Source organism: Schistocerca serialis, chromosome 1 (genome assembly GCF_023864345.2).
Source record: "Schistocerca serialis cubense isolate TAMUIC-IGC-003099 chromosome 1, iqSchSeri2.2, whole genome shotgun sequence".
Classification (NCBI taxonomy): domain Eukaryota; kingdom Metazoa; phylum Arthropoda; class Insecta; order Orthoptera; family Acrididae; genus Schistocerca; species Schistocerca serialis.
In genome coordinates this window covers 543,191,473-543,217,659 of record NC_064638.1, presented here as the reverse complement: position 1 = coordinate 543,217,659, position 26,187 = coordinate 543,191,473, and the positions used below count along the sequence as shown (strand labels likewise).

The 26,187-nt window shown below is 43.0% G+C and overlaps 1 protein-coding gene across 6 annotated transcripts in view; it reads right to left on the bottom strand.

Annotated features, from left to right (window-relative positions):
- Positions 1 to 26,187, bottom strand: part of LOC126475123 (inter-alpha-trypsin inhibitor heavy chain H4-like) — a 306,057-nt gene that overhangs the window by 75,190 nt on the left and 204,680 nt on the right. For 2 of the 6 annotated variants that reach the window (XM_050102725.1, XM_050102722.1), the window contains exons 2-7: positions 21,029 to 21,195; positions 20,802 to 20,912; positions 15,269 to 15,407; positions 13,117 to 13,228; positions 12,406 to 12,566; positions 7,983 to 8,186 (exon numbers count right to left, since the gene is read on the bottom strand). In XM_050102725.1, coding sequence (XP_049958682.1) covers positions 7,983 to 8,186; positions 12,406 to 12,566; positions 13,117 to 13,228; positions 15,269 to 15,407; positions 20,802 to 20,912; positions 21,029 to 21,195 — 894 coding nt within the window. The remainder of the gene's footprint in view (positions 1 to 7,982; positions 8,187 to 12,405; positions 12,567 to 13,116; positions 13,229 to 15,268; positions 15,408 to 20,801; positions 20,913 to 21,028; positions 21,196 to 26,187) is intronic. The other 4 variants (XM_050102744.1, XM_050102734.1, XM_050102761.1 and 1 more) reach the window with 4 other exon arrangements.

Here is a 26,187-nt window from a genome sequence, read left to right as displayed (position 1 = left end):
AAGCGAGAAACAACTTAAATTTTGCGCAAATTCATAAACTTACTGCTAAAGCGTGTGGTGTCTCCAAGTCAACTGTAGAGCGTATTTGCAAATCTGTGTCATTGGTTGAATCTCCAGACATGAATGAGTGTTTCGATTCTCCAAGAAAGGGATACGAACGTGAAAGGAAATCAATCGACTTTGACGATTTTAACAAAGAGCGCGTGCGTAGAACTGTACTTGCATATCACGACAGAGGAGAGTATCCAATGGCTAAAAAAATAGAGGCTGACCTCCGTGAAAAAATTTACTAGGCCTCAGAGACCTCCGTTCTTCGTCTTCTCCGCTCCCTTGGTTTCCGATTCAATAACTATAATGACGGGCGGAAATTCTTAATGGAACGCAGAGACATTGCAGCAGCAAGAGCGAAGTTTTTGCGTACAATGCCTTTCTTGAGTGCTGAAGACACTAGGCCTACAGTGTACTTGGATGAAACTTGGGTTTCACAGAACCACACCAATAACTATACAGGGTGTTACAAAAAGGTACGGCCAAACTTTCAGGAAACATTCCTCACACACAAAGAAAGAAAATATGTTATGTGGACATGTGTCCGGAAACGCTTACTTTCCATGTTAGAGCTCATTTTATTACTTCTCTTCAAATCACATTAATCATGGAATGGAAACACACAGCAACAGAACGTACCAGCGTGACTTCAAACATTTTGCTACAGGAAATGTTCAAAACGTCCTCCGTTAGCGAGGATACATGAATCCACCCTCCGTCGCATGGAATCCCTGATGCGCTGATGCAGCCCTGGAGAATGGCGTATTGTATCACAGCCGTCCACAATACGAGCACGAAGAGTCTCGACATTTGGTACCGGAGTTGCGTAGACAAGACCTTTCAAATGCCCCCATAAATGAGAGTCAAGAGGGTTGAGGTCAGGAGAGCGTGGAGGCCACGGAATTGGTCCGCCTCTACCAATCCATCGGTCACCGAATCTGTTGGTGAGAAGCTTACGAACACTTCGACTGAAATGTGCAGGAGCTCCATCGTGCATGAACCACATCTTGTGTCGTACTTGTAAAGGCACATGTTCTAGCAGCACAACTAGATTATCCCGTATGAAATCAAGGCGGTGAATCGAGGAAGTACAGTACATACTGACGAAACTAAAATGAGCTCTAACATGGAAATTAAGCGTTTCCGGACACATATCCACATAACATCTTTTCTTTATTTGTGTGTGAGGAATGTTTCCTGAAAGTTTGGCCGTACCTTTTTGTAACACCCTGTATATGGCACGACACCAAAGGAAACGGCGGTTTGAAAGTGCCTACTGGTAGAGGTGGCCGATTAATCATCGGCCACGCTGGTTTATTAACCACACGCTTCATTACAGTGGCAAAACTTGTTTTTCGTGGTAGGAAAAGTTCTTGCCAATCCGATTACCATTCAGAAATGAATGCAGAAGTTTTTAAGAACTGGTTTATTCGACTGTTGCCTGTGCTGGAAGTAGGGTCAATTATCGTGATGGATAACACCAGCTACCATTCCATTGAGATAAAAAAGGCTCCCACGTTCAAATTGGCGCAAGGCAGATATTAAGGAGTGGTTAAAGAGAAATAATGTTTCATTTTCAGTCGATGAAGCGAAGACTGAACTCCTGTCTAAGAAAGAAATCGTAGGTGCCTAAAAGACTTACGAATTAGATCAACTGGCAAACGAAATGGGACACCAAGCGGTATGTCTATCACCATATCACTGCCAGTATAGTCCCATTGAATTGCTATGGGCCCAATTAAAGCGAGAAATAGTAAAAAGAAATACTGCTTTCAAACTTGCTGACGTCGAGAAGCTAACACACGAAGCTCTTGACGATGTTACTCAGCAGGACTGGGAGACGTGCGTAAAACACGCAGAAGCATTGCAAGAAACTGATTTATTGAACACGGGTTTAAGAGACAGCATAGTGGAATCTGTGATGATACTCCTGGCTAAACAAGCGACAGTGAATCTGAAGATACGGAGCCCGAAGATGTTTCAGTTTATTTTAGTGCCGACTTTGTAAAAAGCTGACTTGATTTAAATGTTTGTCTATTCATTTCAGTTATAGAGAACATACTGCGAATGTTTCTCCCTTACAGTAGACGTCTGATAAATTTATCACAAATAGTTTACTCGATATTAACTGTCAATTAATATAATATTGTCAATTCTGTATTAATTAAAAAACAGTTTTTCCTAAAAACCTGTATCGAATGTCTTTATATTCGGATATAATCTCACTGCATTCGGTTTACTTGTACATTCGAAATTTAACTAATTTTTTTTCCTAGAAGGATTAACTGGCTGTTTCAAAGTAAGTGTAATGCGGTTCATAAAATGACAAAACGTTGTGGTGCTTCTGTATCGACTGTATAGAGGGTGGTCCATTGATCGTGACCAGGCCAAATATCTCACGAAATAAGCATCAAACTAAAAAACAACAAAGAACGAAAATTGTCTAGCTTGAAGGGGGAAACCAGATGGCGCTATGGTTAGCCCGCTAGATGGCACTGCCATAGGTCAAACGGAAATCAACTGCGTTTTTTTAAATATAGAAACCCCCTTTCTTAATTACATATTCGTGTAGTACGTAAAGAAATATAAATGTTTTAGTTGGACCACTTTTTTCGCTTTGTGATAGATGGCGCTGTCACAAACATATGGTTCGCAATTTTAGACGAACAGTTGGAACAGGTAGGTTTTTTAAATTAAAATACAGAACGTAGGTATGTTTGAACTTTTTATATCGGTTGTTCCAATGTAATACATGTACCTTTGTGAACTTATCATTTCTGAGAACACATGCTGTTACAGCGTGATTACCTGTAAATAGCACATTAATGCAATGCATGATCAAAATGATGTCCGTCAACCACAATGCATTTGGCAATACGCGTAACGACATTCCTCTCAACAGCGAGTAGTTCGCTTTCCGTAATGTTCGCACATGCGTTGACAATGCGCTGACGAATGTTGCCAGGCGTCGTCGGTGGATCACGATAGCAAATATCCTTCAATTTTCCCCATAGAAAGAAATCCGGGGACGTCAGATCCGGTGAACGTGCGGGCCATGGTATGGTGCTTCGACGACCAATCCACCTGTCACGAAACATGCTATTCAATACCGCTTCAACCGCACGCGAGCTATGTGCCGGACATCCATCATGTTGGAAGTACATCGCCATTCTCTCATGCAGTGAAACATCTTGTAGTAACATCGGTAGAACATTACGTAGGAAATCAGCAGACATTGCACCATTTAGATTGCCATCGACGAAATGGGGGCCAATTATCCTTCCTCCCATAATGCCGCACCCTACATTAACCTGCCAAATCGCTGATGTTTCACTTGTCGCAGCCATCGTGGATTTTCCGTTGCCCAATAGTGCATATTATGCCGATTTACGTTACCGCTGTTGGTGAATGACGCTTCGTCGCTAAATAGAACGCGCGTAAAACATCTGTCATCGTCCCGTAATTTCTCTTGTGCCCAGTGGCAGAATTGTACACGACGTTCAGAGTCGTCGCCATGCAATTCCTGGCGCATACAAATATAGTACGGGTGCAATCGATGTTGATGTAGCATTCTCAGCACCAACGTTTTTGAGATTCCCGATTCTCGCGCAATTTGTCTACTACTGATGTGCGGATTAGCCGCGACAGCAGCTAAAACACCTACTGGGGCATCATCATTTGTTGCAGGTCGTGGCTGACGTTTCACATGTGGCTGAACACTTCTCGTTTCCTTAAATAACGTAACCATCCGGCGAACGGTCCGGACACTTGGATTAAGTCGTCAAGGATACCGAACAGCGTACATAGCACACGCTCTTTGGGCATTTTGATCACAATAGCCATACATCAACACGATATCGACCTTTTCCGCAATTGGTAAACGATCCATTTTAACACGGGTAATGTATCACGAAGTAAATACCGTCCGCATTGGCGGAATGTTACATGATACCACGTACTTATACGTTTGTGACTATTACAGCGCCATCTATCACAAAGCGAAAAAAGTGGTCCAACTAAAACATTCCTATTTCTTTACGTACTACACGAATATGTAATAAAAATGGCGGTTCCTATTTATAAAACGCAGTTGATATCCGTTTGACCTATGGCAACGCCATCTAGCGGGCCAACCATAGCGCCATCTGGTTTCCCCATTCAAAATGGATCAAATGGCTCTGAGCACTATGAGACTCAACTGCTGAGGTCATTAGTCCCCTAGAACTTAGAACTAGTTAAACCTAACTAACCTAAGGACATCACAAACATCCATGCCCGAGGCAGGATTCGAACCTGCGACCGTAGTGGTCTTGCGGTTCCAGACTGCAGCGCCTTTAACCGCACGGCCACTTCGGCCGGCTTTCCCCATTCAAGCTAGATGAGTTTCGTTCTTGGTTGTTTTTTCGTTTGATGCTTATTTCGTGAGATATTTGGCCCGGTCACTATCAATAGACCACCCTGTATATAAACAGTGCAGTAACATCAGAACAGTCGCAGCACCTATTCTAATTCTCCGAGAAGAGCATAGAAATCTATGATATTTGACGACTTTTACAAAAAGCTAGAACGTAGAATTTTATTACTTTAGTATGACAGAGGACAGTATCCGATGGCTGCAGAAATACAGTGTAATGTCTGTGATAAAATTTATTATTCTGGCCAATCACTTAAATGTACTGTCTTCTCCGCCCACTTGGTTATTAATTCAGAAACTGTAATGATGGACGAAATTTGTAACACAAGACAGGGACATTGCAGTAGTAAGAACGAGGTTTTTTTGTGTAACAAGCACATATTGCGTGTTGGGAATAATAGGCTTTCAGCAAATTTAGGTAAAACTTTGATTTCACAAAACCTTTCGAACAAATGTTTTGCTCGACTTCAGTGAAAATATTGGCTTCAAAATAACTACAATTACTTTTGCGTAGCATATCTTGGCGTTTTGAGTGATGGGTGCAATAACGAATGATATGTATTAGCAAGCAGTAAAATATTTTCTGGAAGTAGGGAATATTCTCACCTTTCGAACAAAGCTCTTGGTGAAAGCTTACGACTCGCGTGCTGCTGCGCACGGAATATCGCGGAAGAAATTTTCTTCTGTAAGTGATACGATACAATAATGATGTCTGAAATGTTACCAAAAATAATTTTGTAGTTTTCTTAACAACTTTCTCGCGGGAAGTTTCTTCGCAGTCCTACAGAACGAAAATTCATCAGCGACTACATTTTTCGCTGCGCAGTCGGCACAGTTTCACACCTCTTATAACATTTTATTTTTTATCTGAGAATACTTTTATGTTTCTGAAATAAAAGACGCAGAATGTACTTCTGTAAACTTTGAGGATGTTCAAATTTCTTTTCAGTCCATTTACATTAGTGATTCTGTTACTACCACAGGTTGAAGTAAAAAATTAGTTTCCTCCAAAATTTCTTGTAACGTTAGTTTTCATTTTGTTCCTAGCAGCTAGTGAGAATTTTCTTTTAGTAAATACTCCATCGTATACTACACGAAAAATAGAGTTGCCCAGCATTTTTTTAAAAATTTTTACGAACATTTGAAATTATCGCTATAAAAAAACTGGCAATGCTGTTAGACGGCGAGATGACGTTGAAGTCCTATTTTCGTGGCGGCCCCTATAGACACTTTATCTTGTTTTGATTTTTACTACCAAACCCTGAAAGTTATATATCCTATTTTCTTAGCAGCAACAGTACCTGTACACTTGTCTCACTGTCAGAGGTATCAGAATGATTTTCGCTTGTAACTTTCGAGTCGTTCGTTTCCAAGGCAGGAACGTTTCAATCAAACTGATACATATACGTCTCCATCGTCCTTGAGAGTTTGTAATATCATCACAAAATCGCCCTGTGTATACATAGATTTACTGGCGCCAATGCCTCTAACTTTAACTCTTTGTAGTATTGTTGGATGCCGTTTCTTGACATGAACTCCTGTTCAAAATATTCTCACTCCCCTCTACAAGTCCTTGAAATTTGTAATGTAAATTGCCGAACCTCCTATATAATAAGTAATTTTAAATATCAGGTAATAGGTAGTAATAAATAAAAATACACTTCTGGAAATTGAAATAAGAACACCGTGAATTCATTGTCCCAGGAAGGGGAAACTTTATTGACGCATTCCTGGGGTCAGATACATCACATGATCACACTGACAGAACCACAGGCACATAGACACAGGCAACAGAGCATGCACAATGTCGGCACTAGTACAGTGTATATCCACCTTTCGCAGCAATGCAGGCTGCTATTCTCCCATGGAGACGATCGTAGAGATGCTGGATGTAGTCCTGTGGAACGGCTTGCCACGCCATTTCCACCTGGCGCCTCAGTTGGACCAGCGTTCGTGCTGGACGTGCAGACCGCGTGAGACGACGCTTCATCCAGTCCCAAACATGCTCAATGGGGGACAGATCCGGAGATCTTGCTGGCCAGGGTAGTTGACTTACACCTTCTAGAGCACGTTGGGTGGCACGGGATACATGCGGACGTGCATTGTCCTGTTGGAACAGCAAGTTCCCTTGCCGGTCTAGGAATGGTAGAACGATGGGTTCGATGACGGTTTGGATGTACCGTGCACTATTCAGTGTCCCCTCGACGATCACCAGTGGTGTACGGCCAGTGTAGGAGATCGCTCCCCACACCATGATGCCGGGTGTTGGCCCTGTGTGCCTCGGTCGTATGCAGTCCTGATTGTGGCGCTCACCTGCACGGCGCCAAACACGCATACGACCATCACTGGCACCAAGGCAGAAGCGACTCTCATCGCTGAAGACGACACGTCTCCATTCGTCCCTCCATTCAAGCCTGTCGCGACACCACTGGAGGCGGGCTGCACGATGTTGGGGCGTGAGCGGAAGACGGCCTAACGGTGTGCGGGACCGTAGCCCAGCTTCATGGAGACGGTTGCGAATGGTCCTCGCCGATACCCCAGGAGCAACAGTGTCCCTAATTTGCTGGGAAGTGGCGGTGCGGTCCCCTACGGCACTGCGTAGGATCCTACGGTCTTGGCGTGCATCCGTGCGTCGCTGCGGTCCGGTCCCAGGTCGACGGGCACGTGCACCTTCCGCCGACCACTGGCGACAACATCGATGTACTGTGGAGACCTCACGCCCCACGTGTTGAGCAATTCGGCGGTACGTCCACCCGGCCTCCCGCATGCCCACTATACGCCCTCGCTCAAAGTCCGTCAACTGCACATACGGTTCACGTCCACGCTGTCGCGGCATGCTACCAGTGTTAAAGACTGCGATGGAGCTCCGTATGCCACGGCAAACTGGCTGACACTGACGGCGGCGGTGCACAAATGCTGCGCAGCTAGCGCCATTCGACGGCCAACACCGCGGTTCCTGGTGTGTCCGCTGTGCCGTGCGTGTGATCATTGCTTGTACAGCCCTCTCGCAGTGTCCGGAACAAGTATGGTGGGTCTGACACACCGGTGTCAATGTGTTCTTTTTTCCATTTCTAGGAGTGTGTGTATTGTTTCTGTCATAATATTCCCATAATTTGTAATGCGTATATAGTAACCCTCAATGGTTTTCTTCTCACTTTGATAACGTTATTTACTGATTTTATGTCATTGTTTATTTGTCAATTTGCTTGGGTTGCAATCCACTACCAATTTTCTATGGACTCAGTGGCAATGACTGCAGCTCTCCTGTTCACAGTGGACTTAAACTGAACAAATGCTACTTAGGTTACGAGTTTAGTGAGTGTGTCTACAAGGGACTATAGACGGATTTTGAATCAAACTCTACCTGACTGAGATCCCATTTCTCATCCTATGTGCCACCTCTTCTCTTTCTACATGAGCAAAACTTTTATCTATTTCCCATTCTTTAGTTGCCTGTGTCTGTTAAGCGAAATGGTGCATACTATCATGATGTAAACAAATGAGAGCACCTGCTCCTTACCCGTGATCCAGAGGAGAATGTGATGAGCGTGAAGTTGTCACGTGGACTCAGCTCATCAAGGATGGAGACCATGGCCTGCCTCAGCTGCTCTATCTTGTGACCGCTCATGGAGCCGCTCACGTCCAGCACGAACACGATGTACTTCTCCAGCGGTGGCAGGTCTGGTGGAGAGTAGAAGTGCACGAAGTACCCGTCATCAGTCACCTGCCCACAAGAAATGTTTCAAAACCGTTAGTGAAGGCATTATGGAAACTGAAGCTAATTAACATGGCATCATTCAACGATGTTACAACGATGGACAAAAACAAGAGGTGTTCCACGTGAAGAAGGAATCTTCAGCTGGGAAGACACAAAAAATCACTACAATTTGTGTTGAAACACGTCCCCGTCGTGCACTCCGATCTGTTTCATAACTTCACTTGCTACGTTCAAGTGCACACTGTGTGAGTCACTTGATGGCCGAGCATCGCATTCCTCGTGAGTCGGTAGGCCAGCGGCAACAAATTTCTGCTCCGAATCGCGCGTCATATCTAGTTCAGCTAGGAAATTTCGGCCAGGGCGAGCCAAAATTTAATTGCGCTGACATGCTCTGGACAGAGGAAGCTACGCACTGCTTTGGTGTTCTGTTTCTGCCTAGTTTACAAGTACTGTAGGAAGATGGTGGTATTTTGGTGTTTCAATATGTCGTTTGGTACAATGAGGTAAGAAAAAATGGCTCTGAGCACTTTAGGACTTAACATCTATGGTCATCAGTCCCCTAGAACTTAGAACTACTTAAACCTAACTAACCTAAGGACATCACACAACACCCAGTCATCACGAAGCAGAGAAAATCCCTGACCCTCCGGGAATCGAACCCGGGAACCCGGGCGCGGGAAGCGAGAACGCTACCGCACGACCACGAGCTGCGGACAATGAGGTAAGACTGCTGCTTGTTGCAAACTCAAGTCATGCAGTTCATTCATGATCTATTCACAGTTCTCTTGTTTCAAATGTATTTTCAAATAATGTCCATTAAAATAACTTGGCAATTTCCTAGGGGACTTCGCTGTTCCTTTATGTACTATTAGAATCCACGGTCATCTATGGTTGACGATATCCATTTATAACGCTTCAGTCTGTGACAACAAAGGGCTTACGATATCTCCACCTCTCACATAAAAGGCATAGGAAACATTTTGTACCTTTTATTGTGGATATCACGTAGTGATTACGTGATTTGTGAACTTGTGCATGAGTTGTACTGATGATCTATACTGTCCATGTGAGATAACCTTTTCTGTACTACTTTTTTTTTTCAAACATTACAGTACTCAGTTTCTCAGAGTTTTCGTACACATACTTATTGTAGTAGGCAAGTTTCCTTTGTCGACCAACATACCAACGTTGCTTTGTTCAATCATATCGATACGAGATGTCTTCGTGGGACCTAACCCCATTTTCTTTTGTGTGTATTTTGAAAGTAAAGTGCCTGCTGATTTTGCAGTGCACATGTCTGCAATCTTCGTAAGTTTTTTCAGCAATCAGGGAAGGACGACACGATGCAGTTCCTAATATGCAGATTGCGGTAGCTGTTTGATAATTTGCAGTAATCACTGTATTGTATTACTGCTTGGAGATGAAGCGAAAGAAACATGTGATGAGGAAGCGTGAGACCGAATAATCACAGGCCCGTCATGAACACGTAAGAAATGGCATTGTAATGGAAGGCGAAGTGAAGATATGCATATTTTGCCTTGAGTGCTGCAGCGTTGTTAGGTTGGAATGTCACATTAGTACTACAGTGTTGGCCTTCACTTTCGTGTTGAGACAATGGTTAGACACAGCACTAGGTTGTTCTCATCATCATCAGAATTTCATGGTGTTCCGAAATCCAATGCAGTTTCAGAAGTACACTACAGAGCACATGCTGTATCATCAGTCCCGAGATTCCAATCACTGACAAGGTATGTTGCAAAGACTGTGTGAGTACTTTCATTGGTGTAAAGACCAGCATTAGTTAGGTCGATAGACAAGCTTCACTTGTTTCGGATATCACTGATAATTTCGCTTACAGCCGGTGAGCTCATCAACAATGTCAGCATATGCGAAATTGTAAAATACAATACCACGTTCTTTGCTCAGCACTTACACTTCAACACAACTGCACTCGTTAACATTTTGATCTTAGCTACACGTAGTTCGTATAATTTCCTCCTTTTCTTACCTGTAGGACTAATATGTGCTACTTGTCCACTCTATGGAGGGATTACTGTATTTCAATTCGGGAGGGCCTACTAAAAATCTACTTTTGTAGCAGTAATGTTGTTGCATTTGTATCAAACCATAACCGAGAATTTGTATCGATATATGTAATTTGTAGCACAAATTGGTGCCTATTGTGACGAATCTTTCTTAATGCTGGATTTTTCTTTCCAGCATAATACACATAATTTGTGAAAAATCTGAAGCTGTGTCTTCTCCCAGAATTTGATGTTTTCGAATGTGATAATAGCAGAAATTCATAGCATTCACGAATTATTTAGGATAGCGTCTGATATCTATGAGACTGAAGATTTACATTTATATTTCTAGAAAAAGTTTATGTCTATTGTTCGTGTCCAGCACTAGCAAACAATCATGGAAACTCTAAAAATAAAAGAAAATAAATAATAGAAAATAGAGAAAAATTGAAAAAGCTGCCATAGAAACATTGGAAGAGCTTTATAAAAATGAGGACTACGAAAGGGATAATTAGTAACAAGCATTTTTGTAAAAACGTTATTATGTGAATGGCATTAACAGAAGCTGTGAAAGAGTTCACAGTCTGACATGGTTTAATAAAACTGAAACCCTGACGAAATCAGGAGTGAACTAAGAGTACAGATAAATAAATTCTGATACCTGAAGAAAGCAAAGTGGTAACAATAAAAATGTAGCTGATGCAACAACAATGGTCCCGTCTTTTAGGGGAGAATAACATGGTTCCTATTTTTTGCTCTTCTTCTATCATTATTCTGCAGAAACCATGTGGGAACGGAAAAGAAGTAGAATCATCATATCAGTACAAGCATTTCGCTACTACGATTTGCGGACGCAGTTGCCATGAAGAAATACGCGGAAGAAAGGGAAAAAGCAAAGACACGAACCAGCAGTCAACACAGAATAATTATCTGTTGGAGGAGAGAATTGAAATAAAAAGAAGTTGCAAATACAACATGAAATAACAAAAAATGGTAGATATTAAGAAACACAAAAGACGATTAAATGCAAAAAACTTTGTTCAACGGAAGATACCAGCTGATACTAACATTCAACTGGGATTAAACATTTTATAGATGTGAAGCTTCCTGGCAGATTAAAACTGTGTGCCGGACCGAGACTCGAACTCGGGACCTTTGCCTTTCACGGGCAAGTGCTCTACCAACTTTTTTTAAATTTTTTTTCGTTATTGTTCGTTGTGTTTGGTCGTTGCGGACGTCGCAAGACATCCTGTTCAAGTTCGGTGGTTGATCCTTCCACTCAGTTTTTTATTACAGAGGCCAACCGGCTCTCTGACCGAACACGCTGAGCTACCGTGCCGGCTTTTTATTGATCGTTGTGTTTGGTCGTTGCGGACGTCACATGACATCCGTTCAAGTTCGTTTTGGTGATCCTTCCACTCAGTTTTTTTATTACAGAGGCCAACTAGCTCTCTGACCGAACACGCTGAGCTACCGTGCCGGCAACTTTACAGAAGCTCTGTAAAGTTTGGAAGGTAGGAGAAGAGGTACTGGCAGAAGTAAAGCTGTGAGGACAGGGCGTGAGTCGTGATTGGGTAGCTCAGTTGGTAGAGCACTTTCCCGCGAAAGGCAAAAGTCCCGAGTTCGAGTCTCGGTCCGGCACACAGTTTTAATCTGCCAGGAAGTTTCATATCAGCGCACACTCCGCTCCAGAGTGAAAATCTCATTCTGGAGCTTCTAGATGTATCCGTAAAACTAGTTTCGTCGATACGAATGAAATATGAACAAGACAGTTTATTTACATGAGGATTACGAAGAATATGAAGAGTGATGTGTTCAGGAGAATATTGTACATCAACTACGTAGGTAACATATAAAAAGAAAAGAAATGTTCAACATAGTACATAAGTGGAAAAGAAGTCTGCACAAAGCTTTTACAGGAAGGAATGACTATCAACCACTGTTAACTCCTAAAGCATTAGGGATTATTTCATTTAATGATGGAGATATCACGGGTTTTGGTTATTATGTGGAATGCAATTGTTATTAAAAGACTGACAAAGCGTCAGTCTGTCAAAATGTGAATGTCAGGTTACCACCCCACTTAGAGTTCATTTGTAGGTTAGTCCGTATAGAAGTACTTGATACCCTACTGGATCACTTAGAGCTAGTTGGGCCACTACACGTGATCTAGGGAAGAAGTGAGCAGAGGGTTGACTCACGAGTATCTGGTTGGGGCTGGCGGCGTGGTCGACGTCGTAGCGCACCAGCAGCTGTCCCTGCACGCCCTCCGCCCTCAGCGCCGCCTGCTCCTCCCTGCTGGGAGACCACCGCACCACGGCTGTCGTGGGCGAAGGCCTCTCCATGTGCGCCAAAGGGTTAGCTGCGTGTAGGCATTACTATTTTTAGTGATTCACAAGTGTGCCGGTATCTCAATAGGATTAAGAATTTAGTTTTTTCCAGTACAAATGTTTAATATTCCCGGATTCTTCATGAGATTTCGGAATTTCATCCGGAAATCGTTAACATCTGACCACAATGTTTCGGCTGCCAAACATGCAGCCATCTTCAGGTGAGTTTACCAATGTAAAACTCACCTGAACATGGATGGCTGCCTCGTTGTCAGCCGAAATTTCGTGGCGAGATGTCGACTCATCCAGCTGTAATTCCGAAACCTCACGAAATACTCATTACGCTGGCAAAATTTCAAGAGTCATTATTCATAACGCTGTTCAGTATCTATCGAAGGAATTGATCAGTCTTTGTTTTGTAAATGATGATACTTCTGAAATACTACGTCATACAGTAAGATGATGGAATTCTCTACAACGTGAGATAAAGAATGGGCAGGTCCTGTATTTATGGATAAAACATCCATAATTGTGCTAAGTACGTCAATGGTGTGTTGAACCCGAGACCGGCGGTGTACTCACTAGAGTTCTCTTCGTCTGAGACGTCGTTGCTCTGCTGCAGACTGGGGACTTCAAGGAGGGTGATGTCACTCGTCTCGTTGATGTGCACCTCCACCGATAAATCGTTCACGATCTATGGTGCAGAAAGAAAATTATGAGAGAAACTGAATAAAGGCAAACTTACGTTTACAGCATTTGTATGTTTACAGGTACCTTTTCACAGCCTTTACTGGAAAACACTCTAGGAAAGTCTATATGTAGCGGGAATAAAATTCAAGGAAGGAAAGTTAGTCTACAACTTGTACAAATACCAGAGTCGAAGGGCGTAAAAGGGTGGCAAAAGCTGATAAGGGAGGTAACAGTGTTGTTACCTGTCCTTGATGTTCATCAGTCAGCACAACGAGAAATGAGTAAAGGAGAAGGCTTTAAAGTTTAGGGAGAACAACCAATAACTATCAGGTTTGCCGACAGCTTTATAATTTTCTCAGAAAGACACAGGAGGTAAGGCCATTAGAACCGAATGGATAGGTCCTTAATGGAAGCTTATAATATAAGTATAGGAATACTTTCTCCACTAATTTCATTGATGAAAGGATCTCGGTGTGTCATATGAGTCGTGTCGTGCTATGGCAACATTTCCACAGTTTACCACTCGTTATTTACAGGTGAAGAGAAGAAGATGATTAGTAAGAAAGACGTCGGAACGTTGTAAGATGAGTGTCAACAGAAACGAAACAAGGGTAATGGAATGTTGAGTGAATTACACGAGGAAATCAGACGTTATAAGCAGTAGATGAGATTTGTTATTGGACAGCATACTCAGTGAGGTTACAAAAGTTGCTGACTCGCAATAGCAAAAAAGACTTTCAGAAAAAGATAGATTTGTTAACATTGAATATAAATTTAAATACTACGAAGTCTTCGCTGAAAGAATTGTGAGTGTAGTCTTGCACTGAAGTGAAGTGTGGACGATAAACAGTTCCGACAAGAATAGAACAGATGTTTTCGAAATGTGGCATTAAATGAGAATACTGAAGGTTGGATGGTTAATTTGGATAGTACTGAGCAGTTACTGAATCGGATTGGGGAAATAAGAAAGTTATGACACTGTTTCATTAAGAATGCATTTGGTGATAAGAAAGATCCTGAGACTCCAAGAAACATTCAGTTGGGTAACTGAAGGTAGTGTGGAGCGACCACACTGGCTAGGCGAAAATATGCAGGTTCACATCGATGTAGGTATAATAGTTGTGCAGAGATGATGATATCTGCACAGGACAGACTAGGTGGAGAGCTGCATCAAACCAGTCTTAGGACCGAAGACTACAACAGCAGTGCTAAAGGTATAATCTTCTTAACAACTTTGGAGTGTTGGAGTTCAAGGCGTTTTTATATTCTTCAACTATCTACTAGCTTGACACAGCCTTCATTTTATTTTATATGTCATTCTTCATCTCTTCATAACTATTATAACCAATGGTCTCTTTATTCTGTAGGCGATGGTCTCATTATTCTGTCTCTCTCCTGTAAATATTGCAGATCCTGTCTCAGTTGCCAAGTTGATAGTCCCTGTACAAGTTTAGTCACGTCATACTAATCTAACAGACTTGCTAGTTAAATTATCCTACAAACAACCTTACTCTCCTTTCTGTAGTCTATCTGTTCACTGTTTCCTGAGTCGTCTTTAGTTTCATACAGAAAGGTAAGTCCTTCAGGGAAAATACTCGTTAGGGAATATCCTAATAGCGTTTGCTCTTGTTGCACCATCGGACTGTATAAGTTAAGCAGAAATTGTAGTGGAATGAACCTCTGCCTCACACCACTATGTGATGGAGGTATCCACCTCCTCCCTTTATATAATTTCATTTGTTTCCTTTTCTTTTTTTAGGTCTCCTTGTAGATTTCTTTCTCTTCACAGAACAACAACTGTTTTATTGACTTTAAGTATCTTTAAGTTACCACAATAAAGGAAAGCGTTCTCAGACACTAGACTGAACTAATGACTGGAGAAGAGCACCTAGTACAATATCAGAACTACAACTAGGAAAGGAGAAGAGCAACAATCAATACTCATTATTCAAGTTTCTATGCTCCTTTTCGCAGCCGCTGTTAAATAGTAACGCTGAGTATTCTCGGTCCTTAGTTTGTGTGTACCTAGTCAGAGCAGACGTACCTGTCCGGGATTGAGGTTGATGCGCAGGTGGTAGGAACCAAGCTCCCTCTGCAGCAGCTCCTCGTACGTCAGGTTGAAGGTCACCTTCTTCTGAGCCTCCACGTTCACCGACACGGACACCACGTTCGAATCTCTTGCACTAAAATAAAAATGAGTCAAATTATTATATGTTCTCGATTAAGAAAATAGCCTTGAAGCAAACTATTTGAAACCAAGTTTCTTATACTTTGAGTAAATCTATCAAAAAAAGAAAATTGTGTATTTGCTTTTGCTGGAGACCAAACAGCATAGGACCAAAACTAAGAAAAATATCAGTAACTGAGTAAAGGCAGATGGAAAGAGCAAGTCGAGGAATCAGTGCAAATAACCGCAAGATATTTCCACATACTGAAAATCATCTTACTCAGAACAGGCCCGAGATTCGGAGATAACGAAGCACTGCGTATCTCATATAATATCTCAGATGGCGTGAGCTGAGTGTCCGTGTCAAGTCTGTGACCTTGTATCTGGTTATGGACAATTTTAGTCTAGATATAAATAAACAGTCAGTCTTGATAGCAACTAATATTTATTTACTCTGGTAACTGGTTTTCGTCAAACATAACCATATTCTACGTCTACATAGATACTCCGAAAGCCACCGTACGGTGCGTGGCGGAGGGTATCCTGTACCATTATTAGTCACTTCTTTCCTGTTTCAAATTCAAATAGAGCGAGGGAAAAACGACTGCCTATATGCCTCCGCATGAGCCGTAATTCCCCGAATCTTATCTTCGTAGTCCTTACGTAGAATTTATGTTAGCGGCAGTAGAATCTTCCGCAGTAAGCTTCAAATGCCGGTACTCTAAGTTTTCTTAATAGTGTTTCTCGAAAAGAACGTTGCTTTCCCTCCAGGCATTCCCATTTAAGTTCCCAAAGCATCCCCATAACACTTAATGTTGTTCAATCCTGCCATTAACAAATCTAGCAGTCCGGCTCTGATGTGTTTCGATGTCTTCCTTCAATCCGACCTGGTACAGATCCCAAACACTCGAGCAGTACTCAGCAATAGGTCACACTAGCGACCTATATGCGGGCCCCTTTACAGGTGAACCACTCTTTCCTAAAATTCTCCCAATAAACAGAGGTCGACTATTCTCCTTCCCTAGCACAGTTCTCACATGCTCGTTCCACCTCATATCGCTTTGCAGCGTTACGCCCAGATATTTAAACGACTTGACTGTGTCAAGCAGGACACTGGTAATACTGTACCCAAACATTACAGATTTTTTCTTCCTACTCATTCGTATTAACTTCCACATTTAAAGGTAGCTGCCATTCGTTAAAGCAACAAGAAATTTTGTCTAGGTCATTTTGTATCTTCCTATAGTTACTCAACTTCGACACCTAACCGTACACTACAGCACCATCATAAAACAACTGCAGATTGCTGCCATCCTGTCTGCCCAATCATTTACGAATATAGGGAACAACAGCAGCCCTATTACACTTCCCTGGGGCACTCCTGAATATTCCCTGTCTAGGAGAACGTACTAGTTTCTATTACTTAAGAAGTCTTCGAGCCATTCACATACTATGAACTTATTCCATATGCTAGCACCTTCGTTAACAACCTGCTATGGTCCACCATGTCAAATGTTTTCCAGAAATCTATAAATATGTACTCTGCCTACTGGTCTTCATCCATTTCGGAGTATATCATGTGGGAAATTGGCAATGTGAGTTTCACACGCCGGCTGGGGTGGCCGAGCGGTTCTAGGCGGTACAATCTGGAACCGCGCGACCGCTACGGCCGCAGGTTCGAATCCTGCCTCGGGCAAGGATGTGTGTGATGTCCTTAGGTTAGTTAGGTTTAAGTAGTTCTAAGTTTTAGGGGACTGACGACCTCAGTAGTTAAGTCCCATAGTGCTCAGAGCCAGCCAGTTTCGCACGACCACTAACTCCATGGTGACGGAGAGCTGTTGTACATACCAAAATGCACCTGTTAACAATTTCTGCAAAGTAAGTAAAAATTAGTTGCGATCTACTCCGTCTGGCTTCGTTCTAATACTTAAGGTCGCAGTCGTTCCAAAGCAGTCCCATAAATTAACGTCCAGTGGTGTTTGATGAAACAAAGACGTTACCTGATCAACCTGTTGGGTCTGCCACGAAAGAGGATGTAGAAATCAGAATGCGCAAGAATAACTGTAACTGGAACAAACACTATAATTTCAGTGGTGTACTGCATCAAGCTCGCGAAGCTATGAGATTACATAGAGATGGCCACCTCAGAAACAGATACGATAATCCGCTGCTACCAATAAAGATGATGAAAATTATCGTTGAAGGCTCATGTATTTATTCTAATCTGCTGCGGCCATGATCCACGAAATTTTCCCTTGCAACAATTTGTCTGTCGGCTGTCTGTCTCGCTTCCATGGATACGTATATATAAAATGACTTTATATTTGAACTTATTTTACGTTCAGATGGTACATTTCAGGAGATGGGTTCCTTATTAAGTCTTTATCCACCAAGTCCCCTCTACAGCCCACATATATAAAATGGTTTGATATTTAAAATTATTTTAAATGGTTCAAATGGCTCTGAGCACTATGGGACTTAACATCTGCGGCCATCAGTCCCCTAGAACTAAGAACTAATTAAACCTAACTAACTTAAGGACATCACATCAATGCCCGAGGCAGGATTCGAACCTGCGACCGGAGCGGTCGCGCGCTTCCAGAGTGAAGTGCCTAGAACCGCTCGACCACACCGGCCGGCAAACTTATTTTAAATCCAGATGGTACATTTCAGGAGATTGGTTGCTTATTAATTTATCTACCTAGTTCCCTCTACAACCGCTAGAACCCTGTAATAAGAACATGAAGCATCCTGTCTGTATACTTTAAACAGTCATGCAGAGTCATTGAACTATATGAAAAAAAGCAAATTAGTTACAAACTACGACCCGCACACACTTATTCAACATGTAAACGTCACTATAGATATCCGTATTTAGGTTATGACTTGTTCGATATGCCTGCCACCATTGACGATGGTGTGTTGCAGACGAATAGCGAAATTCTGCATGACCGTTGAGGTGACGGAACATCGTTGATGTCGATGGCCTCCTTAATAGCTGTTTGTAGCTCATCAATGGATTGGGGTGATTGCTGTACACCTTGCCTGTGATATAGCCCCACAGAAAGGAATCGCATGTGATCAGATTCGGAGAATATGGCGACCAATCGAGGAGCATGCCAGTGGTTTCTGGGTATCCCAGAGCTAGAATACGGTACCCAAAGTGCTTCTCCAGGACATCAAACTGTCTCCTGCTTCGAACTCCGTCTTGTGAACCACATCTGTCGAAATCGGGGTTACCTTGGATAATGGGGATGAAGTCATCTTCCTAAACCTTCACGTGCCGTTCGGTAGTCACCGTGCCATAAAGGAATATCGCACCGATTGTTCGTGACTTGACAGTGCACACCACATACACTCCTGGAAATGGAAAAAAGAACACATTGACACCGGTGTGTCAGACCCACCATACTTGCTCCGGACACTGCGAGAGGGCTGTACAAGCAATGATCACACGCACGGCACAGCGGACACACCAGGAACCGCGGTGTTGGCCGTCGAATGCGCAGCATTTGTGCACCGCCGCCGTCAGTGTCAGCCAGTTTGCCGTGGCATACGGAGCTCCATCGCAGTCTTTAACACTGGTAGCATGCCGCGACAGCGTGGACGTGAACCGTATGTGCAGTTGACGGACTTTGAGCGAGGGCGTATAGTGGGCATGCGGGAGGCCGGGTGGACGTACCGCCGAATTGCTCAACACGTGGGGCGTGAGGTCTCCACAGTACATCGATGTTGTCGCCAGTGGTCGGCGGAAGGTGCACGTGCCCGTCGACCTGGGACCGGACCGCAGCGACGCACGGATGCACGCCAAGACCATAGGATCCTACGCAGTGCCGTAGGGGACCGCACCGCCACTTCCCAGCAAATTAGGGACACTGTTGCTCCTGGGGTATCGGCGAGGACCATTCGCAACCGTCTCCATGAAGCTGGGCTACGGTCCCGCACACCGTTAGGCCGTCTTCCGCTCACGCCCCAACATCGTGCAGCCCGCCTCCAGTGGTGTCGCGACAGGCGTGAATGGAGGGACGAATGGAGACGTGTCGTCTTCAGCGATGAGAGTCGCTTCTGCCTTGGTGCCAATGATGGTCGTATGCGTGTTTGGCGCCGTGCAGGTGAGCGCCACAATCAGGACTGCATACGACCGAGGCACACAGGGCCAACACCCGGCATCATGGTGTGGGGAGCGATCTCCTACACTGGCCGTACACCACTGGTGATCGTCGATGGGACACTGAATAGTGCACGGTACATCCAAACCGTCATCGAACCCATCGTTCTACCATTCCTAGACCGGCAAGAAAACTTGCTGTTCCAACAGGACAATGCACGTCCGCATGTATCCCGTGCCACCCAACGTGCTCTAGAAGGTGTAAGTCAACTACCCTGGCCAGCAAGATCTCCGGATCTGTCCCCCATTGAGCATGTTTGGGACCGTATGAAGCGTCGTCTCACGCGGTCTGCACGTCCAGCACGAACGCTGGTCCAACTGAGGCGCCAGGTGGAAATGGCATGGCAAGCCGTTCCACAGGACTACATCCAGCATCTCTACGATCGTCTCCATGGGAGAATAGCAGCCTGCATTGCTGCGAAAGGAGGATATACACTGTACTAGTGCCGACATTGTGCATGCTCTGTTGCCTGTGTCTATGTGCCTGTGGTTCTGTCAGTGTGATCATGTGATGTATCTGACCCCAGGAATGTGTCAATAAAGTTTCCCCTTCCTGGGACAATGAATTCACGGTGTTCTTATTTCAATTTCCAGGAGTGTAGTCACCCGTTGAGGGGGAAGAGACCTCTCGATCGCGAAAGGCGGATTCTCAGTCCCCAAAACGAGCGAATTTTGCTTATTGACGAACCCATTTAAATGAAAGTGGGTTTTGTGGCTAAACCAAACAATAATAATTCCCATCATGCCCCGCAGCCAAATGTGCAGTTTGTACCTATTAACGCAAACCATTCACAAGTTATGACGATTTTATTTGATATAATGGTCACCCTATGTATGTTATCATCATCGTAATGTATTACGCTAAGCTAACATCAATTATGTCTTGACATTAAGTGATATGCGTAATTTTGAGTATCCGATTTTATATCTTCAAATTGGTGACATCTCAGCAATTGGTATTCATGGTGTGTTTTCGGAAAATGACCACAGACGTTTTACTAAACAAATCAACTCTTAAATGTTCCATGTAGATCATCATCGTTGCTAACATCTCGTTTACTGTTCTATTTTACAGTTTCCGGCTTGAGATTTTACTTTTGTACTGACGACTTTCCGGAGGCCTCAAGGCATGAGCTAAGGTTGACGCAGGAGAAACACTGCTACCTGTGTCCAGGCTTTCAGCTGTGCACACACGCGAGCCCACGCATTACGACTGAGCGCTGTGAGAGCAGCCGCCGCTACCTGAGCTGCAGGTGCGCGGCGCCCAGCCCGGCCTGCACGGCCTGCTGGTACTCCTCGCGCGCCTCCTCCTTCCCCTTCACGTACGCCTCGTACGCCTTGCCGTCCATCTCTCTGCAACAACACAACACGTCACCTTGTAGTGCACACCCTGTCACTGGCGCTATTCGTGACACCACACATAAGAGAAATTTCGCTGACAGCAGGCTGCTAGCTGTTCCACAACTCACATGACGAATCCCGATATGAAGGCTGTCTCCGGCAGGACGGCGTCGAAGCTGATTTCTCTGGACACGTTGGCGGTGTTGGCCACCCTGCTGGTCACCACTGTCTTGGCGTACCGGTTTCGCACGTGGCTCACCACGTGGAGGCTGTACACGTCCGGAGGTGGATACTCCTGAAACAAGGCTCAATTTCAGTACTGTAGAAAACTTTCTCATTGCTTCTCCGTTTCCATTTGCTTCCTTCGTTTTGTTTGTCCAACTTTTCTCCTTCATTTCTACCACTTTCACCCTCAATTAAACCACATTCACTCAGTTTTTATAGAAAGGAAAAATATTTTGCTTGAAACACAACTCTAGTGGACCTGTAATCTTATTGGCTGCGTCACTTGATTGATTAATGGACTAATTGATTCTTTGTTGGCAGTTGGCCATTTGACCATATTGCCATCTCAGATGTCAACAGGAGACTTTTCTAGCATTTAGAACTTCCACTAAAGAACTAAGAAACGTTCAATTGATGTTAATTACAGGAAGAGGTTCGAGCTGTAGATGAGGTCACGGATCAAACAGTCGCCATCAAGGGGTTCACAGCGTACATAATTAATGAGTTGGTAAATTTGATGGTACGATTCCTCCCACAAAAGTATTTTTCCTGCTATTCCAAACCGATCGATGTGTTGCCAGGTATTAGGACTTTTTATTGGTGGGGGTCAGCAAGTATCATACGCTCCCAATCCCACTGGGAGCAAGTATTTACCAGCAATTGGTTGATTTCGGTACATAGTGAAGATTGGTACGTGGATCTACTGCCATGTTAGTTGTTCCATATGCTGAACTTCATTACCTTAAGGTTATGTGCATTGGAAACTCATGACATGAATTCGCTTGCATCCCAGAAGACGTGTGCAATTTTGGCAGTTTCTGTAAGAACACGTGCTCGCGTCGAGTTCTGCAACAGGCCGACCGCCAGCTCAGAGATGTTTCTGTAGTTGGCAAAGCGCTCAAGCGTCCGAGCCCTCTTCGTCATCGCTTCCAGCCACATAGCTCATTAACTGCTTATTACCTTCCAATCAATTCACTTTCTTGATACATTTAGTAATATTAAAAAAAAATGGTTCAAATGGCTCTGAGCACTATGGGACTTAACGTCTTAGGTCATCAGTCCCCTAGAACTTAGAACTACTTAAACCTAACTAACCTAAGGACATGACACACATCCATGCCCGAGGCAGGATTCGAACCTGCGACCGTAGCAGTCGCGCGGTTCCGGACTGCGCGCCTAGAAACGCTAGACCACCGCGGCCGGCTAGTAATATTCCCTAAGGACTGAAACGAGCTGTTATTACTTTCTTGTGTGTTTTATGTGTTCTTTCCCAGTAGCTAGTTTCTTTGTGTCAGCAGTACTCCCTAATTGAGGATTCACAACCGTTTCCATATTGTGAAGGCTACCTCACCATTCACATTGTGATTGAAGTCAAAATAAGGATTCTGAATTCAATTGCAGCACCTCTGTTATTCCTCTCTAACTCTTCCAAATGTCCCTAAGAAGCTCAAACAGTCACTACTGAAGTGTTTACTGTCGGCTGCGAACTCTGATTCCGAAAGGTCGAGGTGACACGTAGTGTTTGCAGGTCAACTATTATTTGTCTATAAACCGCAGGAAGCAGTGACAGAGCTGCAGGAACGGTTGTGATCTTCGATAGGATTCAACTATCCATTTTAATTAAAGTTGTCCTGTGTAATAACCGAACCCATCTTTTAGTTCATTAAACTCCTCACCAACGGTGAGGAATCAAAGCAATAAATTTCTCCAAGGCGTCACAGGCCTGGAACATATACCAACCGAGTCTGTTTCTCACTTTGCGCCTTCTTATGTTTACATGCGTCGCTGCTAGTTGGGTTTCCTCGTCGCTTAAGCAATGTGGCAAATACGTCGTTAGTCGCTCTAGTATAATTCTTTGAAGTGAGTGTGTCGCTGTGTAACGTTTCAATTTTGGTTTTTATTGGAGCTGTTAACGGATCTATTGAATTCTGCTTTACATGGAAAAAGAGATTTCGTGTGTTCGTGAAATCAATTTTTCAGCTTCGTACTTATTTTGTGCAAGTTGCCTGACCGTCAGACCATAGCGAAATGTTCGCAAAGTATTGATGGTGTTAGGACAGCAACCAGCAACAAATTTACTTTCAGTTCCTTTATTCAAAGGGTACCGTTACCGGTTTCGGATAATTGTGGTTCATCCTCAGACGGTTTACATGCTTTATTTATGACATGTGGTGTGTTTTTTACAGATTAATTGTCCTAAAATATAAATAATACATAATTATAAACACGCCACACACAGATGGTTGCGTTACAGATTTTCGTTGCATGTGACTTACGTGAAACGTCGGTTTCGAGTGTTTGTTTTCATAAAATTCGTCCAGCATATGTAAATGCATTTCCACTGCATTCTTATTGTTGCACATGTAAATTGTTCTCACTGAACACTTAAGAGTTGTAACACTTAAGAGTTGTCACTGAGCCGACTCCTACCACGCACATGTTTTGATACATACAAAGAGCTTACAAACATATGTGTATCACAGATGCTATGATATATCGTAACATTTGATGATGATGTCCTATGTTTGGAAAGGATCATCTATTCGTTTACACAAATGTAATGCCTTTTACACTGGTACAGAGACATTGAATTTTTGAGTTGATATTGCTCAATTAATTCACCTTGTGTGAATGCTCTGAAAAGCTAATGATTTGCATATCACAGCACCCCCTTCCTGTCGGTTAAATTTCGCGACTGTAGCACGTCATGTTCGTGGTGTAGCAATTTTAATGGCCAGTAGTGTATATTATTGATCAGGAAAAAAATCGTACCGCCACAGCTGATACCTGAAGTAGTAAGGTCTTTTCGCTATCCTAAAAACTTACTACGCATATAATTTCAAATAAATTGCATGTGCAAGCCATCAGTCTGCGAAATGCAATTCTGTGTAACTGGTACGGAAGGAAACTTTTTATCCTTGGTGTGCAAAATAAAACAAGTACCGAGAAAATAGGAATATAATTCTATGTTACGTAGACGTCTATTATATTTCATAAGCGGTTCACGGTAGAGTAACTATTTTTGACAAGTGAACAGGGGTAAGAAGTTTGCATTACGTGTAATTCTCCTACTTTTTTAACTAATAACATACTGAACTATATTTTTAATGGAATAATGTACTTCTTACTGGCATTCTAAAGCCTTTGCATAGTTTCATGAAGTTGCATAATATCCATAATGTTAACAACGACACTTCATGCAATAACCTTCAGACGTCCTTAACATGAAGGCTGAGCACGTCAGAATAGTGCAGTCTCAAACATATGGGGACGTAAACGATGCATAGAAAACAATGGCATCACTTTTTAGTCGTTCCCTGTTATTTTCGAGAAACAAGTCGTCGTTATTATCAAAACTGCATTATATTACAGTGCTACTGTTTAGCGGAGGTCTTGAGCGAGGTGTGCATTAACTGATCTAAGAATCACCAGTTTATTGCAATAAAAACGTTTTGGTGTTGGGTACATCAGTAACTCAGGCGAATATAATCCTTTTCACCGCTTTATTGATATTTTCTTTTATTATAACTTGCATTTAGTTAAATTCGTATTACTTGCGGAAGCTCAGATAAATTTGACCAAACCATCGTGGGGTAATATTATTTTTGCAGTGAGTTGAGTTGCTGGGTATGATAGCACTTAATGCACTTGTCGACCCTATGACGATATCGAGATAATATTCGGAAGGAAGCTGTACATCGCCCAACTGTCTCTAGTGCTCAATCTTGTCACAGTGATTTTAAAGCAAGCAACAATAGGGTAGGTCAGTTGCAAATGCTATCTTGACAGTGCCATGAGACGAATTAATATGATACTCTAGAAGACGCTCATGACTGCTGATAAGACACACATTTTGGTGGGGTCGGCCACATACTAGTGATAACGTATAGAAGGACTAGACCTTTTCTAGGAGGAAGTAATGTGGGAACTATCCCTATTTGACTAAGGTTCATTGACACTGGGGATAGTTCAGTTAATGGGAATGAAGATCATAAAGTGCAGTAAGTTTATTTCATTAAAATTAATGCCAAGAAGACAAACTGCTAGTAGATCTTGACAGTGACATTATTTGTACCTCAGCGTATCATTTACGAAGGGAGGATATACTAACATTTCCTTTAGAGGGGTACAGCTCACTGATTTCTATGCAAGGAGTTGGTTGCAAAAGGGAAGTGTGACTGAAGTCTTATTCAAGAGAGATGAGATATCAAAACATTGTAAAGACTAAATATTTGAAAGCTGTGCAGGAGAGTTTGAATTTGCAGGGGAGAAAATCGTCAGCTTTGAAGATCTCCAGTTTAGACTACAGATTCAGAATTGACGCTGTTCTAGGCTAAATTCTTTAAAAAGTTAAAAGGCTGGTTTTATATGGTGATTTTAAGGCAAACTTTCAGACTGAATACCCAGAGGAAAGAATGTCAATGGATTTACATGCATCTTACAACCTGGTACAAAGGATATAGTTTCAAGTAGAGTTCAGGGAAACATTATCATGGTCATAGATGATATCTTCGTAGACTGGCACAGTGGAGAAGAATTAGTAACTGACTGTCAGACCGCATGGCACAGATCGTAATACAGAAAAGAATCACGGCAGAGTCATATCCCAAAGCAGTAAACAAATATTTAAAGATATGACTCCATTGGCAATACAGACGTTTAAAGACAATATCGAAAGGCAAACGTGGCAACAAATCTACAATAAGACGACTTGTACGACAAATATAATTGATTTCTGCAAACCCTTCATCATAATTGCGTAGGCTTCCGCGGCCAGAGTCAGTCGACATAAAAGTTTTTTGGATATGGTACAGTGTCATAATGTATAGAACTACTGCTGCTGGAGAGAAAACCAACGTTTCGGCCACGGTTGCACCGGCCTTCTCCTTCGTCTACTGATGCGTTATAGCTAAGCAGTGTCTGTTATATTTTGTTGTAACTGTTCACTGCGCAAGCCATCACGTCATAATTTTAAAAAGATAGTTCGTTTTATTGGTGAGTTAAGGAAGAAGGAGAGGGAACTTTATTTTAATAGGTTATTGCGGTGGAGAGAGAGCGTGTT